Source organism: Cornus florida, unplaced genomic scaffold, assembly GCF_030987335.1.
Source record: "Cornus florida cultivar Cherokee Brave unplaced genomic scaffold, ASM3098733v1 CherokeeBrave_3.0.0_Hap2_Chr03, whole genome shotgun sequence".
Classification (NCBI taxonomy): Eukaryota; Viridiplantae; Streptophyta; class Magnoliopsida; order Cornales; family Cornaceae; genus Cornus; species Cornus florida.
In genome coordinates this window covers 6173803-6189328 of record NW_026775573.1, presented here as the reverse complement: position 1 = coordinate 6189328, position 15526 = coordinate 6173803, and the positions used below count along the sequence as shown (strand labels likewise).

The window sequence follows — 15526 nt, the reverse complement described above, 5'->3', positions numbered from 1 at the left end:
TCAAGGTGTGTCAACAAAAGCTTAATCAGATTTATTTATTTATTTTGAGAAAATCATATCAGAAATGCTGAATTGCTATTGGGCTTAGGCTATGTTTGGTGGCATCAAATTTGCAATTGAAAAGCAATTAAGAAATGACTTTAATTTTATGTAGTCCAATTACGCTTTAGAAATTGAAATAAAAAGAAATTTAACTATTTTTTATTTTCAATTCTAATTTTAAAGTATTTTTTGTGATGAAGGTGTGTCAACAAAAGCTTAATCAGATTTATTTATTTACTTTGAGGGAATTATATAAGAAATTCTAAATTACATTCATATTACGATTAGGCTATATTTTGCTTCATAGAATTGAAAATTTGAAATTAAAAAGCAATTAGGAAATTAAATTTTTTTTTTTTTTCAATTTTTAGGACAAGTGCAGAAACAAACATATACTTACAGTGCATATCACATCCCTCACTGAAAAACATACCTCTAAAGTTTCAATTTTGTGCAAGTAGGTCCTAAATTACCACTGAACCATTTTATAAAATATATAAAAATAAATAATTTTGTAAAATGATCGAAAAGGACACTATTGGAGGATGTCAATCTCCTACAAAAAAACACCCCTAAAGTTTCAATCAGGTACAAATAAATTTAAACCCTATTAGAGGACGCCGGCAATGAACAAGTAAAGATAAAAATATAAATAAATAAATAAAGTATAAAAAGAAAAGTAAGATAAAAATAGAAAAAAAAATAAAAATAAAAATAAAGTGCAAACTAAAGAAAACATAAATTTTCCAAACTCCGAAAACTAATACACACTGATATTGAGAATTTTTATTTATTTATTTATTTGTTTAACAGTGTTGGTATGAAAAAAAAAAAAAATTAATAGAAAATAATAAATTGGAATCTCAAAAAATTCTAATCATTATTTTACAAATTATCAAAGTTTTTTAAAATATATTTAGAGATATATATAGAGAAAAAAGTTTTAAAAAAAAATAAAATAAAATAATGCCCACATAACACCCATATACTATGAGATTAGTAGTATATATACCTCTTTGGGCATTTTCAGAAGAGTAAAATGGCAAAACGGGTATTACAACACTAATTTATGTCCGATAGGATATTTTTGCATAATGTAAAAAGATTATGAGTGGTTTTTTACATACTTTTTCAAATAAAAATAAAAATACTATGCGAAGTATACTTTAGGGAAATTATGTGTGTTTTCTGCACGTGTCTATTTTTCAATTCTTATTTCAAGGCTCTAATTTCATGCAATCGAAAACACTTTTGAAATTGAAATAAAAAAAATTTTAACTATTTTTTTTTTTCAATTCTAATTTTAAAGTTCGGTTGTCTTAAAGATATTATTTCTTCAATGAAATCAACATATGAATCTAGGGTTTCGGTTGTTATACAGACTTATTTTCTTTCTTTCTTTCTTTTTTTTTAACTTTAAAAGGTGAAAAGGTACTCTATAATCACAAATCTATGGTGAAATTGATATTAAAATTTCACCTATTTTTATTTGTTTATTTGTGAAATTTCACCATAAATTTATTATTACAAGTGATGAATTTCACCAACTACGAAAAGTTGTTACCGGAGAGGATTGGAGTTCTGGTTTAGGACAATGTCTGGCATATGCTAATTAATTGTTGGTATTCATTTGGTTCTGGAGCAAGAGACAAACAGAACCAAGAACAAGAAACCAGAAAACCCAACAACAAAAACACAAAACACCTCAACCAAGAATAGACGCAAGATCCTTGGCAATAACAGAGAGGAGCCAATTGGGCCAGATGTCCCACAAAAGATTCGAGGAGCGAGAACGGAGGGAAGATCGGCTGATGGCATGAGCCACTCCATTACACAGTCCAATTTGTTTTAGTTTATTGACAGTTCAATTAGGCAGCTGCTTTTTTATGGGTATGCATACTTGTACAAATTTAGATAAGCCAGCCAGGCATTTCCAAAAACAGTAGAACATGGAAAATACTTTTCAAAACTTTTTCAAAAATAAGAATTAAGTTCGATAACCAAATCAAAATAAAATTATCAATATATATTGATGAAATGACATCACCTGAAACTCACATAAACATATTTATTGTTATTTTAGACTTTTAATTTCAATTTTCAACCACGTTTCTCTTAGAACATCTCCTTTGAAGATGGGTATTAAAATCCGAAGCTAAGGAATATTGTCAAGCCAATTCCATGTCAAATTCTGCATCTCACTAATAGTTCAGCTTAGTTTCTAAAAATGGAGTGAATTCTGGTATAATAGAGAGCGTGTAGTAGCTAAGAAGTGTAAAATGAATGAGTGAACCCTATTTCTGGTGGCACACACCATTTTAGATCATCCATCACTAATTCATTGCTTCTAGTTGGGGCATTCTTAAAATTTGGGTAGAAGGGGATTCTCAAATCTCTATCTTCGATATCAACAAGAGAATTGCGCAAAGGAAAATGCTTTTCAAATTGAAAACTAGTTGAAATCCAATAGTGACTAATTTATATATTAAAAAAGACTGATATTATTTCAAACTTGCATAAATATATCTACTTATATGTCAAAGGCGGTGATACTTTTTCACTTTCCAAATTAAAAGGTTGATAATTCAAGTTTCCACAAAACCAACGTGGTTGTGTAAGTTTCAGTATAAAAGATAAATAAAAATCTGAGTACTTATTAAACCTTGCGTGAAAGTATGTTACTCCAAATTTGGGAGTCAAAGAGTTTTATAAGACCACTTCCTAAAAAAAAAATTGTAAATGAAATATTTTAACGTGGAACTAGCACGAAGAAATTAACAATACTTCTTTATCTTTTATCTTTTGAGTTGTTCTATCAGATCGGTTGGGCTCAACATCTTTGGTCTCTACCCAGACCGATAAAAAAAAGCTCATTCTCAATTAGTTTTGGTTTGATGGTCTGTGGGATAAGATACAAGTCCATTCCAGTTGAGCAGAAATCCCCGTGTTCATTAGGCCCAAAAGTTACCTAGCTAAGCCCATTATCACTTGGGTCTGTAGGCTATGAGATACAGGTCATCACAATAGAGCATAAAGCCCAGTTTTCAATGGGCCTAAAATTTACCTACCTTAGCCCATTTATCACAATATTCAAAATCTATCCTCTTCTAACGTATCACTTGCTGTCCCCAACTTTGCTACAATGCGCCGCTCAACTTAGCTGGGGAAAACCACAAACCCAGACACGACGTTCACCGGAAAACATTCTACGGCGAGTCTCCGGTGAAACTCCGGATGTTTGCTGCTGTGCGCCGTGTGCGCAGGATTATCAAGGTGAGTTATACTTTCCCATTTGTCCCTTCTCTCTCCAGAATATTCACTTCATACTCTTCGCAAACCCTAATTTCCCATAGTCTCACCCTACGCATTAACCTAAATTTTCAACCCACACACTGTTCTTGTAGTTCGTATTGTAGTTCAGCATCTTCATCTGCTGATCAGAATTTCAATTCTCTTGAACAATTTTTGCCTATTCGCAATTTATCAAATACTTCAGACACTTGTATAGTAAATTCAAATGAGAGGCGTAAGATTGTGGTTGGATTATCCAAGATGATAAAGCAACAGCAAGGTTATATTTTGAAGGGTTTTTCACAAAAATTTTGCCCATTTTTTCTTGTAGAGATCATGAATTTGTTCGAAAATCGACAAATTGCGTTTGCATTTTTCAAATTCGTATTTCGAGATGATTCAGAGGGAATAGTGCAGTCTTGTTGCGTTGCGGCCCATCTTTTATCGGTGGAGGGGTTACGATTTTTGGCACAAGATGTGCTTTCATGGGTAATTGTTAGAATTGGGTTTTGTCGTAGTAGGGAGCTGGTGGAGTTTATGTGGAGAGGGCACCTCAAGTACGAGTCGGATTTCTCAGTTCTTGATTCGCTTATGCGGGCTTTCTTGAATGCAGAAATGGTTCCAAGGGCATTGGAGATGGTAGATAGGATGAGGGAGAATGGGCTGGGGCCGAGTCCGTCAGCTTCCACAATTCTTTTCAGATTGTTGTTTAGAATTGGTGATTATGGTAGTATATGGAAGTTATTTAGGGATATGGTTCTTAAAGGGCCCCGCCCTTCAAATTATAATTTCAATATGATGATTGTTGGGTTTTGCAAAAATGGGTATCTTCAAATTGGAGAGAGTTTGTTACATGTCATGAGGAAGTACCAATGCAAACCAGATGTTGTTACGTATAACATTGTGATCAGTGCAAACTGCATTAGGGGGCGAACATCAGAGGGGTTGACTTGGTTACGCTTGATGGTTGAAAGGGGTTGCAATCCTAGCACTGTTACATTTAGTACACTTATTAATGCCTTGTGCAAGGAGGGAAATGTTGTGGAAGCAAGGAAACTCTTCGATGGAGTTCAAGAATTGGGTGTTGTCCCGAACACCACAATGTATAACACTTTAATGGATGGGTATGTTAAGGCTAGGGATGTTAGTCGAGCAAATATGCTTTATGAAGAAATGAGGAACAAGGGTATAGCTCCTGATGGTATAACTTTTAACATTTTGGTTGGTGGACATTACAAGTATGGAAAGGAAGAAGATGGTGAGAGGTTGTTAAGGGATTTATCCATGTCGGGTTTGCTCCCAGATAGTACATTGTCTGATGTATCAGTTGCAGGATTGTGTTGGGCTGGACGGTTGGACGAGGCTTTGGAACTTTTAGAGGATATGCTTGAGAAAGGAATACCTGTCAGTGTAATTGCTTTTAACTCCATCATTGCAGCTTATAGCAATGTAGGATTTGTGGTCAGCGCTTTTGAAACATACAAAATTATGATGAAATTCAGTTTGACTCCGTCATCTTCTACATGCAGTTCTCTCCTTATGGCTTTGTCCAAGAAAGGAAGGCTGCAAGAAGCGAGGGAGGTTATGGATAGAATGATAAAGAAGGGTTTCCCTGTCAATATAGTGGCATTCACAGTGCTCCTAGATGGTTATTTTGGAATAGGTGACATAGTGTCAGCTCAAAGTTTGTGGGCAGAGATGGAAGGGAGAGGGATATCTCCTGATGCTGTTGCCTTCTCGGCCTTCATTGATGGACTTTCTAAAGCAGGATTTGTGGAGGAAGCATATAATGCGTTTCTGGAAATGTTAAGCAAAGGTTTTGTTCCAAATAATTTCGCATACAATTCATTGATCGGGGGGTTTTGTAACTGCGGAAAATTGAGTGAAGCGTTGAAGTTGGAGAAGGAGATGAAGCAAAGGGGTCTTCTCCCTGATATCTTCACCGCCAATCTTATCATTAATGGGTTCTGTAAACAGCGTCGAATGAAGTCAGCAATTGACACTTTCATGGACATGCACCGGACCGGTTTGACACCAGATGTTGTTACTTACAATACCTTGATCAGTGGGTACTGTAAGGCATTTGACTTAGTCAATGCAGATGATTTTGTGAACAAAATGTATGCCAGGGGGTGGGACCCTGATATTTCAACGTATAATATACGCATCCATGGATTATGTACTAGTCGGAGGATGAGTCGAGCTGTGATGATGTTGGATGAGCTTGTTTCGGCAGGTCTTGTACCAGACACAGTTACATACAACATCATGTTGAATGGTGTTTGCATTGACGTATTGGATCGCGCTATGATCTTAGCTGCAAAATTACTTAAGATGGCTTTTATTCCGAATGTTGTTACAACTAACTTGTTATTGTCTCAACTTTGCAAGCAAGGGCTGCCTGAGAGGACTTTGATGTGGGGGCAAAAGTTGAGTCAGATTTCTTTCAACTTTGATAAAATAACTTATAAAATACTGGACAGAGCATATCGTAACATTCAAGAGGAAGCTGAATATTCTAGACAAACATCAGAAAAGTGTCTCTTTCTGGACTTCCTCATGTATATTACTTATGACTATTTGTACAGAGATAGGATTCATGGTGAAACAAGTCAATCTTCTTTTAAAATGATTAATAGTGGGTCTAATGGTTGCAAAGTGACTGACATAATAAATTTATAGCACTTCAGTTGTTGAATGTGAGAAAATCTTTTTTATTATGAGTGGAGGTTGATGCCAATTTTGAAGATTTCCCGGAGCTTTTTATTATGAGTGGAGGTCGATGCCAATTTTGAAGATTTCCTGGAGCAATATATGTGTCTGCTGTGGGAATAATTGTGGGAAATATTTGAGGAATTCAGCTGACATGGTTTTATTGAAAACCATTTACTGCTTTGATAAGGCACACAATATGGTTCAGGATGGAGGGAGCTTCCAGAATAAGGGGAAGTCAGAAAAGTGCAGGGTTGAGGCTGTAAGAAAGACCTATGATTTAACTGAAGATATGGTCCTAAATAGAGTGGAATTACAAAAGGAGATTTATCAATACAGCCTGAAATATTGGGTCATAACTCCTATTGAGATGAGTTGCGTTGGTGGTAGAGGAGCTCAGGAGGGAAATATGATAGCCACATAAAAATAGTTAGCATTTCCTATAGAAGGACTGGTTTTATCACCAGCATTCTTTTCTATATAATCTTGTTTAGGTCTTTACTAACAGAATGCAGAAATCATATTCTCAAACTGAATTGATGGTTGAGTTGAAACTAGTGACATGATCAGGGTGGGACCATAAAGTGGAATGTAAAGTGCCTTTGTTAGTCTTTTAGAACTGATGAAAACGGTTGCTTATGGTCTGTTTGTTGGCAAGCACCTGATGTTATGGCAAGAAGCATTGCCACTGAGAAGCTGTCTTTGGAGGTAATCTGTTTATATTTTCTGGATTAGCAACATGGTCATATTACACTTGTATATCTTTGTATTAATTTTTTTTGTTTTTTTTCCCTAGTTGGTACTCACACACCCCCCTCCAAGGAATTGTTTGCACCTAGCAAGAATTGATCCTGAGACCTGATGCTTCATGAGGCACCAGGGCTCAAGTCTTTTCCAATTAGGTCAACCCCTTGGGGTTTATATCTTTGTATTAATTCATAACAGTTATTCAGGGTTTGGGCTATAGAGAGGTGCACATGTTAGCAGAGGCGCATATGTGCTGAGTAGCTCATTGAACAGGTAAAAGATTTTGAATGCAATGTAATATTGAAATTTTGTGCAGCCAAAGAATTCTCGGCATCTTTTAGAACAGTCTCAATTGTGAGATAATGGAACATTTTTTATTTTTGTGAGAATGTTTAGAATACTTGGTTTAATATTTATACATTTGATTATCAACTTCATTTTATTTGTTTTAAATTGCTTTTAACCATGTCAATCAGTGTATTGTGCTGGTTTATACTCTCAATAGCCAACTCTGCATAAAATTTTATATTTCTGATTATTTATGTTTAAAAAGTACATATGCTGTCTTCTTTTTTTTTTGGCAATATATGTGATGCATCTTCAAATTCATTGTCTGGAAATTTATTGCCTTCATCTGGAATCACAAGAAGTGATATGAGTTTATATGGATGCTACATAACAGGCGGAAGATGCTTTATGGTTGTATACATTTACTACCACTGTCAATTAGCTCCTAGTAGAATAGACTTTGATCGCATACGATGCAATGGAGTTTAAGAATCCTACAGGAGATTGGCTGAAACTATGATGATTAGCAAGTAGATGTATCTTCTTCCTTGTACTTTGCTAGTCAGTAACCAGATGTCGAATGATCTGGTATACGGTGTAGTTTACTTTAGTAGTAGATTGCACTAGAGAGTTTTCTCTGCTTATCTGAAGAGAATAAAGAGATTGGTAAAAAAAAGGAAGAAATAGACGACCCAGAACTCTCTCTCCCTGTGGGCTCTAGACTTCTCTAATTTTAACTCAGTTTCTTCACTTTTATGTGGCCATAGGTACAGCTTATTGTCTCTACTTGATTTTTAAGTCCTATTGAAATCCGATGGGGTTACATAGCTTGTAACCTCTGTTTCCGACGTGTTATCCTTGTGGGTTAATCAGATTGTGAAAATATTAGTCGACACCTAGAAATACACGAGGAATTAGATTCAATATTCAAATCAAAGTTCAGTAAAATTTTGTGAGAGGAAGTTATTCCGTGGGTCCTATTGAATCACTTGATAATAACGATATTTTTCTTAGTGTTTTGATGGTCATGAGCAAGGCACAAAATTGGATGCATGACGAGGAAGTACATTGCGAAGCAAATCACAGAACAAGGCAGAAAACATAGTGAATGTGATGTGGAAGAGATACTCATGGTGTGACCAGAGTAGAAGCAAACATCTCAACTTGAGTGGATGGATGATCATTCTTTTAGGGTGTGTAAAGGAATTTGATAAGGGAAAGTGGCCGAAAAGTTGCAACTTGATAATAAATTTTTAATAATGCTTTATTTGGTTTCTAAGGTTTGGTACGTATGGCTGTGAGAAGAATCTTAGTTCTCATTTCTTTGCCTCCATTTTCTTGAAAGGGAATGGAAAATTAGAGAAAAATAATAAAACGAGGTTACACGGACATACTTTCTAGCGAAGTTGAATTATATAACTCCTTCTGCTCCTATATTACTAATCAAATAGTTGAAATAATTTATTGTTTTTAGGCTTGTCCATAGTTATGCGCTTGACTTGATGCATTTATTTCTTTCACAGTGGTGGAGCATAGTGAGAGCGACTGCTGCAAGAAGCAGCTGTTCCGCCTTGGAAGAACCTTGTGGATGCACTGCAGGAATTTTGGTATATTGTTAATCAAATGGTTGAATAATTTCTTGATTTAAGAGGCTTGTCCATAGTTATGTGCTTGCCTTTGCAAATGGAAACTATTGATGCATTTATTTTTCTCGTAGCAGTGGAGCATGGTGAGAGCGACTGCTGCAAGAAGCAGCTGTTCCGCCTTGGAAGAACCTTGTAGATGTGCTGCAGGAATTTTGTTTCTTCCGCAACTCAACTTATTGAAGCTTTATGTAATCTGCATGGGGATAGTCTGTCATCTCATTTTTGTAGGGAAGGTCAGCAATTTATCGTTGGTCATCTAGAAAGTGTGATAATCTGAGCTTGAAGAATTCTATGTATGTTGATTACAGAGATCACAACAATTTTGCAATAGTGCAGTCAATGCCAAATGATGTAATTTCACGATGATTACGAAAATACTACATTTTTTCCATTTCTTGAAATGTGAGAAATGATGTACTTATTTGTTATCTTGTACTCATTTTGAAACTTAGTAATCAAATTGAACACCATAGATGCAGCCGCCTTTTTTTTTATTTTTTATTTTTATTTTTTTTATTTATTTCTATACCTTCTCTGTTCTAAGACAATGTTATCTCGGCAGTTTTACACTCTATACTCTTTAACCCTTCATAATGGGCAAATCCAACCATTGGAAGTTGCACTATTTTTTTATTTTATTATATATATATATATATTATTGTTATTATTTAGTTCACCGATTTTTTGCCAGCAAAATGATAAAAATTTAATTTCAAGAAGGCATGCAAGGAAATCATTTCTTTCCATAGATCTTCCTTCTACTTGAGGCAAACGCAATTACAATAACACCCATACACAAGTCTTCGGGTTCTCATTAGCCAAAGGCGGCAAAATACAAGGAGAAAAAATTAGCTAAAATATGATCTCTCATCACATCATATGTACATAAAAAAAGGTTAAAGTTCTGATTTCAGTCCATTGGCAATTTGGCATGAACACACGGTAAAAATTTCCAATGGCACAAGAAGTTTAGTTCACTTCAATAGTTTCTAAGCTTGCTTTCCCGCTGTATTCTTCCATTGATGACCCCAAAACGAACCCATAACCTTATCGAAGAAACAAAATTGGCAGCAAAAACACTTTTTAAGGGACTTTGGCCCTCTGCATGATCATAAATCTTCTTCTACCGACTCCATCCACAACCTCGCTTAGTTTAGCCAAATGTGCCATCCGCCTTTTTGAAGATTCAGGGGCTCCCGTTTGACTTGACTTCTCGTCCGAGTCAACTGAATCATCATCACATTCGAAACCTTTTTCGGAGGGGCTTCCTTCATCAGAAACTTGGATTATTTGTTTCAAATCCTCCACCACGTGACTCATCATTGGTCGATCCTTTGCACTCTTCAGCAAACAACTGTCTGCTAGTTTTGCAATTCTTCGAGCTGCATTAAGAGAGTACTGATTTTCAAGTCTTGAGTCCATTATCGTGCCAAATTTCTTACTACCAGCAGGGAAGTGTTTCACCCAGTCCAAAAGTTTCTGTTCTGGCTTGGGTAGATTTCGTTCTAATGACCGCCTGCCTGTGAGGACCTCATACAATACCACACCAAAACTCCATACATCGCTCTTGGTTGTCAAATGTCCTGTTTGGACGTAATCTGGAGCAGCATAACCAGATGTCCCGACAACCTAATCACATAATTCAATTTTCTCATGGTCATTCACTAACCTATATATGCACAGTGACATGTTTGACGGAAACTGAAATCATCATGTTACTATTCCAAAATTTGATAATTATATGTGAATAGTTGAGTATAGAATGACACTATATGTATAATTTCAAGTTATTTCCAGAATTTCCCATACAAGTCCAGCATTAGAAATAAAAAATAAAAAATCAAGCCTTCTCAAGCATGCATTGCTTTCCCACACGAAACCAGTATCAAATAATCCCAGGTCAATCCGAACTAATTCCCAATTTCTGATCCCATTCAGGAAAACATCCTTGGTTACCACTCAACATCATCAGAGTGAATGCAGGTCACAAATAAATGAACCTCATGCAACCTACAAAGCTACAGAAGAAATTGATGTACTAACCGCTGTTGAAACATGAGTATGCCCAGCTGTTGGCCCCTCCCTCGCAAGCCCAAAGTCCGAAAGTTTTGGTTTGAAATCCTCATCCAATAGCACATTTGATGACTTGAAATCTCGATATATCACCTAAACCATAAGAAAAAAACAACAGTTGATTACAACAATGAAAAGAACTGATATAAATAACATCCAATATCCCCGTTATTGACAGTAAACCTTGTTCCCTTTTTCATGGGATTAATGACAACCTCTAAAGACTAATGCCTTATAATTGTAGAAAACATAGATATTATTGACAAAATTACAATTATAACGGGCCAATATACCATTTACTCCAAATTACTGTAATAACATTTTAGCTTCATTCAAGCACTAATATAAATCAAATATTGTAAGTTATCAAAAGGTAGTGACTATACAATAGTATCATAGGCAAATAACAGCCAAGGTACCCGTTATCATGAGCATAAAAGTAGCATGGTTTCAGACAACGATACAAGGCCTTTGACCAACCTTTTGCCATACGTCTTAAAGCTTTACCAGTTACAAATTATCATAGTATAGTTAAGATCCTTAATGCACTTCATAGAAAGCATTTTCCAGTTTATTTATATCTTATTTTTCAATTAAAGAGAAAAAATCTCCAGATGAGAAAGGGGGACAAAAAAGAAAAGGAAGGAACGAAAGAAAGATAATCTATATTTAAGGCAAAAGAAATATTGATTAACAAGAAACTTGGTCTGTTTTGTAGCTTTCTTTGATATACAAAATCTTATTTACCAAAAAAAAAAAAGTTAACCAGAGAGGATAATAATGTTAATAATAACAATAAATAAATAAATACTTTGGGATATTCTATAATTGAATTTGCGGAAATTCAACTTATGAAATGTTGTGGATACATCTAAGGAAGTTGTTAATAACAAAACACCCAATGTAACAGGAAGGTGTCCTTTTGGCAATACAACAGTGCATCAAATTTTCTTGCACTCCAGGAGACACATGCAGTGCGCCACTATGGTCAGGAACCCCCTCCCCTTCTCCTACTGTTTTCAGGAGCCTTTGAAAACTACAGGGATTTTAACAAATTAGTTTTGTGTTGTTTCAGAGGATAATGAATAAGCAAATGTAACTGCATTCGTAGAATCATTTTAGGATTTCAGAAAAGGAAAAATCGACACAATTTGTGGATGCGTGTGTGTGTGGTGATGACTCCATCCTTTTGAAGTGACTTCATCTTAAATGGTGACTTTTGTGGTTTCAACTAGAGAAGGGATACTTTTATTTTCACGTGATACCAAAATGCACCACTAAACTTTTGGGCCTCCAAGTGCTAGAGAAGGGATACTTTTATTGTCCTGTGGTACCCAAATGCACCACTACTAATTGATATTGTTGAAATGAAATAAAAAAACTTAGTACAGACAATATCACATGATGAAGTGAAATCATATCAATTGAAAATATTATGAAATTAAACCTGGACTTCTAGTTCTTCATGCAAATAAGCCAATCCTTGAGCCGCTCCAAGCACTATTTGTAACCTTGTTTGCCAAGGAAGAGGTGGATGAGCCCTACTAAAAAGATGATCTTCCAAGCTTTTGTTCGGCATAAACTCATATACAAGCAGCCGTTGGATCCCTCTTTCACCATCTACAGCACAATATCCAATAAGTTTAACAAGATTCGGGTGCTCCACGACACCTAGAAATTGTACTTCTGCTACCCATTGTTTATGACCCTACATTAAAAAGAAGGAAGCATGACATTGTCAGAACAAATAGATCGACCATTTATAGCATCAAAATATGTAAACAGAATGATCAGTTGGACAAATAAATGCACAGTTCCAAAGACAAGTAGCCAGCATTTCAGGAGGTGCATGCATTATGTGACAAACAAATTTCGAGGGGATCATAATCTATACACACAAAATCTTATAAAATACATCATGTTTTACATTACTTTTGAGACATGAAGTTGAGTGTGATAGGAAACATGATAATTTACATTATCACCATATCAAGGTAAACTTTATTCATGTACTATTGAGAACATCATGATAAATGTATCTCATGTTTAAACAAGACTTGCAATCAAATGGATGCCCTCAAATGTTGTCATTGAGGCATAGCGGGCTAAATTAGAACATAATGATATACAAAGGAAACCATTGTTTGTTTAAATTTGTAGCAGAACAAGAAATCCACAAATTAAGAGTAGCTACAGATGGTTGATACAAATAGTTCCGTGGAACCAAAAGTAGGAAGATGGAAAATTTGAGGAATTCCATCAAGGATTTGCTAAAACACTGAAGTATAAACAGCAAAGGAAAACCACTTTGGAAGGTGTTCGCAAAACAATGCTTGTTTTACCGGTCCTCTTGTGGCCTCTTTGGCTTAGGAGTTGGTTTGTGTGGCCAGACCAACCTCTAGGTCTAGAGTTTGAGGATTGGTAGAGAAGAAGAAAAACAATGCTTGTTTTGAGGTAAATTGATAAGTTCATTGATGAGCAACAATATTTGGAAGAATAGATTTAAGGGGTATTCTACCATGAATAGAAAAGAATCAGTAAACTAACTCAAAGCATCAAGTCCGTTTCCACGGAAATCGTTCTTTAAACAAACAAAGACAGTGCCAAAGTAAATTCAGAAAGCCAAAGCTATGGCCATACATGTGCATTCCTCCACACTTATAAAATTAGTACAGATGGATTACATCCAATATCTCTTGAAATGTATATAAAATATTTGAAAGCACCAAGATTAGGACAGTTCTCAAAGAGAACAACCAAGGCTGTCAATTGTACTGAATATTAGCTTATTTAATGAGGAAGAAATCAAAACAAAATTCATGTATAATAAATAACTAAAATAAAAGGATCATACTGACTAACATAGATAATACAAATGAATAAAGATTAAATAAAATCAAATCAAATCAAATTTGGTCCAACATTTGCAATCTTAAACTTACTGAAAATAACCAAATACATTAATCCCCATATTCCATGCCTTGTCTAGAAAAATTTCTTAGCTAGCTTAACCGACAAATTACTTTATAAGATCATACTCAAAGCTCATACCTGATAGCCATCGCTATTGAGCTTTTTAATAGCAACCACAATAGGATCGCATTTCTTATCAACAGGCTTGATTGAACCCTTATATACACTTCCGAATCCGCCTTCTCCAATTTTAAGTAACCTATTGAAGCTATTAGTGGCCTGCTTTAGCTCCGAGAAGGAGAAGACTCGCAAGTTATGAGCCTTCTCTTCATACAATTCCGGGATACTACGCGGCGAAGGTGCTGAACATGAAGACTTGGTCACCCTATCAGACACATCAGATTTATTCTGGGTTTTCAATTCTGGCGCTGATCTTTGTTCCCTAGTACTGGTTCTATCATTTCTATCCTTGAAGTAATAGAAACACTTCATTTTTTTTTTTCAAAAAACAGTAAAAAGCTTTCAAGATTCACACATCAAGTATGCCACTGAATTCCTGAGGAAAAGAACAGATACCCAATTGAACAAGAAAAAGAGTATTAACATCTATTTGATGATTTGAACATCATAAGGAGAGAGAGATAGGTATTTTGTTAGAAATAAAAAGAAACCCAATTACAAAACTGAGGAAGTTCGATAGAAATCTTTGAAACCAATGAAAGCCCAAATAAGAAAATTTGTTTAGTGAACAAAGAATATACCAAATTCAACAAGACAAAGAGTACTAAATTTTATTTGAACATCACAAGAAGAGGGAGGGAGGGAGAGAGAGAGAGTTTTGTAAGGAACAAAAAGAAACCCAATTACAAAAACAGATAAAATTTGATAGAAAACATTGAAACCAAAGAAATCCAAATAAAAAAATTTGTCGAGTGAACAGAAAATGGATTGATAGCAACACCAAAGATAGAGAGATATATATCACATAACATCAACACCCAGATGAGAATTAAGTAGAAAAGTGTGAACAGAGTTTCAAATCACAACACCCAGATGAGAGAGACACATGGAAAGTGAAATTCTAGAAGGAAAATGATACCCAGATGGGAAAGTACAGGGACAAGTACAACTACCAGAAAGAAAACGTTAAAAAAAAAAAAAAAAAATCAAATCAATCTATCTATAGATTCTATACCCAAATGAGAAAAACAAGCAAAACGTTAGAGACAGAGCATGTGAAATATGAATTTAATAGAAAATAAATCAAACATGTGGAAAACCTCAAAAAAAACTGTATCTTTTCTGGATTTGTTCAACTGTTTAGACTCTTACAAATTTTCAACGCTGTTGGTTAGAGAGAGAAAACGGACCTCACATTGATTCCTTCTCGTCCTAAGGTCCTCTTTGGTTCAAGTCTGCAACTATGCACTAGAAAGCTATATATACTGATTTTGGCTAATCTTCTTCTCCGGAAACGTTTTATTTATTTTTTTTTTCTTTTAAAAAAGAAAAAATATATATTTGAGTGTTATGTGCCTAAAATTTAATGGGTCCCACGTCGAACAGAGCTACCTGGTACTAGAACAAGACTTTCTTTTGTCTAGATGTCCACCAAGTATATGTCTCAGATTTTTTACGATTGGATCTTTTATTATTATGTTTGTAATAACAAAATTTATGTTCTGCACTCAAAATTAGTATTTTCAACTGCTTTAATATGTTCTTTTTGGAAAAATTAGGTTGAACACTCAAAATTAGTATTTTCAACTGCTTTAATATGTTCTTTTTGGAAAAATTAGGTTGAACACTCAAAA

The 15526-nt window shown here is 35.0% G+C and overlaps 2 protein-coding genes across 4 annotated transcripts; one reads left to right on the top strand and one right to left on the bottom strand.

The window, feature by feature from the left end:
- Positions 1-3166: 3166 nt before the first annotated feature.
- Positions 3167-9321, top strand: LOC132299201 (pentatricopeptide repeat-containing protein At1g12300, mitochondrial-like). The gene is made up of 5 exons (XM_059795692.1): positions 3167-3315; positions 3665-6753; positions 6999-7065; positions 8604-8687; positions 8798-9321. Exon 2 carries the CDS (start codon positions 3670-3672, stop codon positions 6013-6015), a length of 2346 nt encoding a protein of 781 aa, XP_059651675.1. The 5' UTR covers positions 3167-3315; positions 3665-3669; the 3' UTR covers positions 6016-6753; positions 6999-7065; positions 8604-8687; positions 8798-9321.
- Positions 9322-9449: 128 nt separating this feature from the next.
- LOC132299202 (probable serine/threonine-protein kinase PBL19) lies at positions 9450-15196 on the bottom strand. Of its 3 annotated transcripts, none has more exons than XM_059795694.1 (5): positions 15083-15196; positions 13851-14268; positions 12247-12507; positions 10770-10892; positions 9450-10355 (listed from the first exon to the last, which is right to left on the bottom strand). In XM_059795694.1, exons 2-5 carry the CDS (start codon positions 14202-14204, stop codon positions 9810-9812), a joined length of 1284 nt encoding a protein of 427 aa, XP_059651677.1. In that variant the 5' UTR covers positions 14205-14268; positions 15083-15196; the 3' UTR covers positions 9450-9809. The 3 variants fall into 3 exon arrangements, with proteins under 3 accessions (XP_059651677.1, XP_059651678.1, XP_059651676.1); XM_059795695.1 differs by having other exon boundaries at positions 15045-15195; XM_059795693.1 differs by having other exon boundaries at positions 13851-15195.
- Positions 15197-15526: the final 330 nt, after the last annotated feature.

Bases quoted from the DNA above. Each gene is read 5' to 3' on its own strand.
- LOC132299201 (XM_059795692.1), top strand. From the start codon at position 3,670: ATGAATTTGTTCGAAAATCGACAAATTGCGTTTGCATTTTTCAAATTC.
- LOC132299202 (XM_059795694.1), bottom strand. From the start codon at position 14,204: ATGAAGTGTTTCTATTACTTCAAGGATAGAAATGATAGAACCAGTACT. The intron at 12,508-13,850 runs GTATGAGCTTTG...TTTTTAATGTAG, and splicing joins TCAATAGCGATGGCTATCAG to GGTCATAAACAATGGGTAGC. The intron at 10,356-10,769 runs GTTAGTACATCA...TTATGTGATTAG, and splicing joins ATACTCATGTTTCAACAGCG to GTTGTCGGGACATCTGGTTA.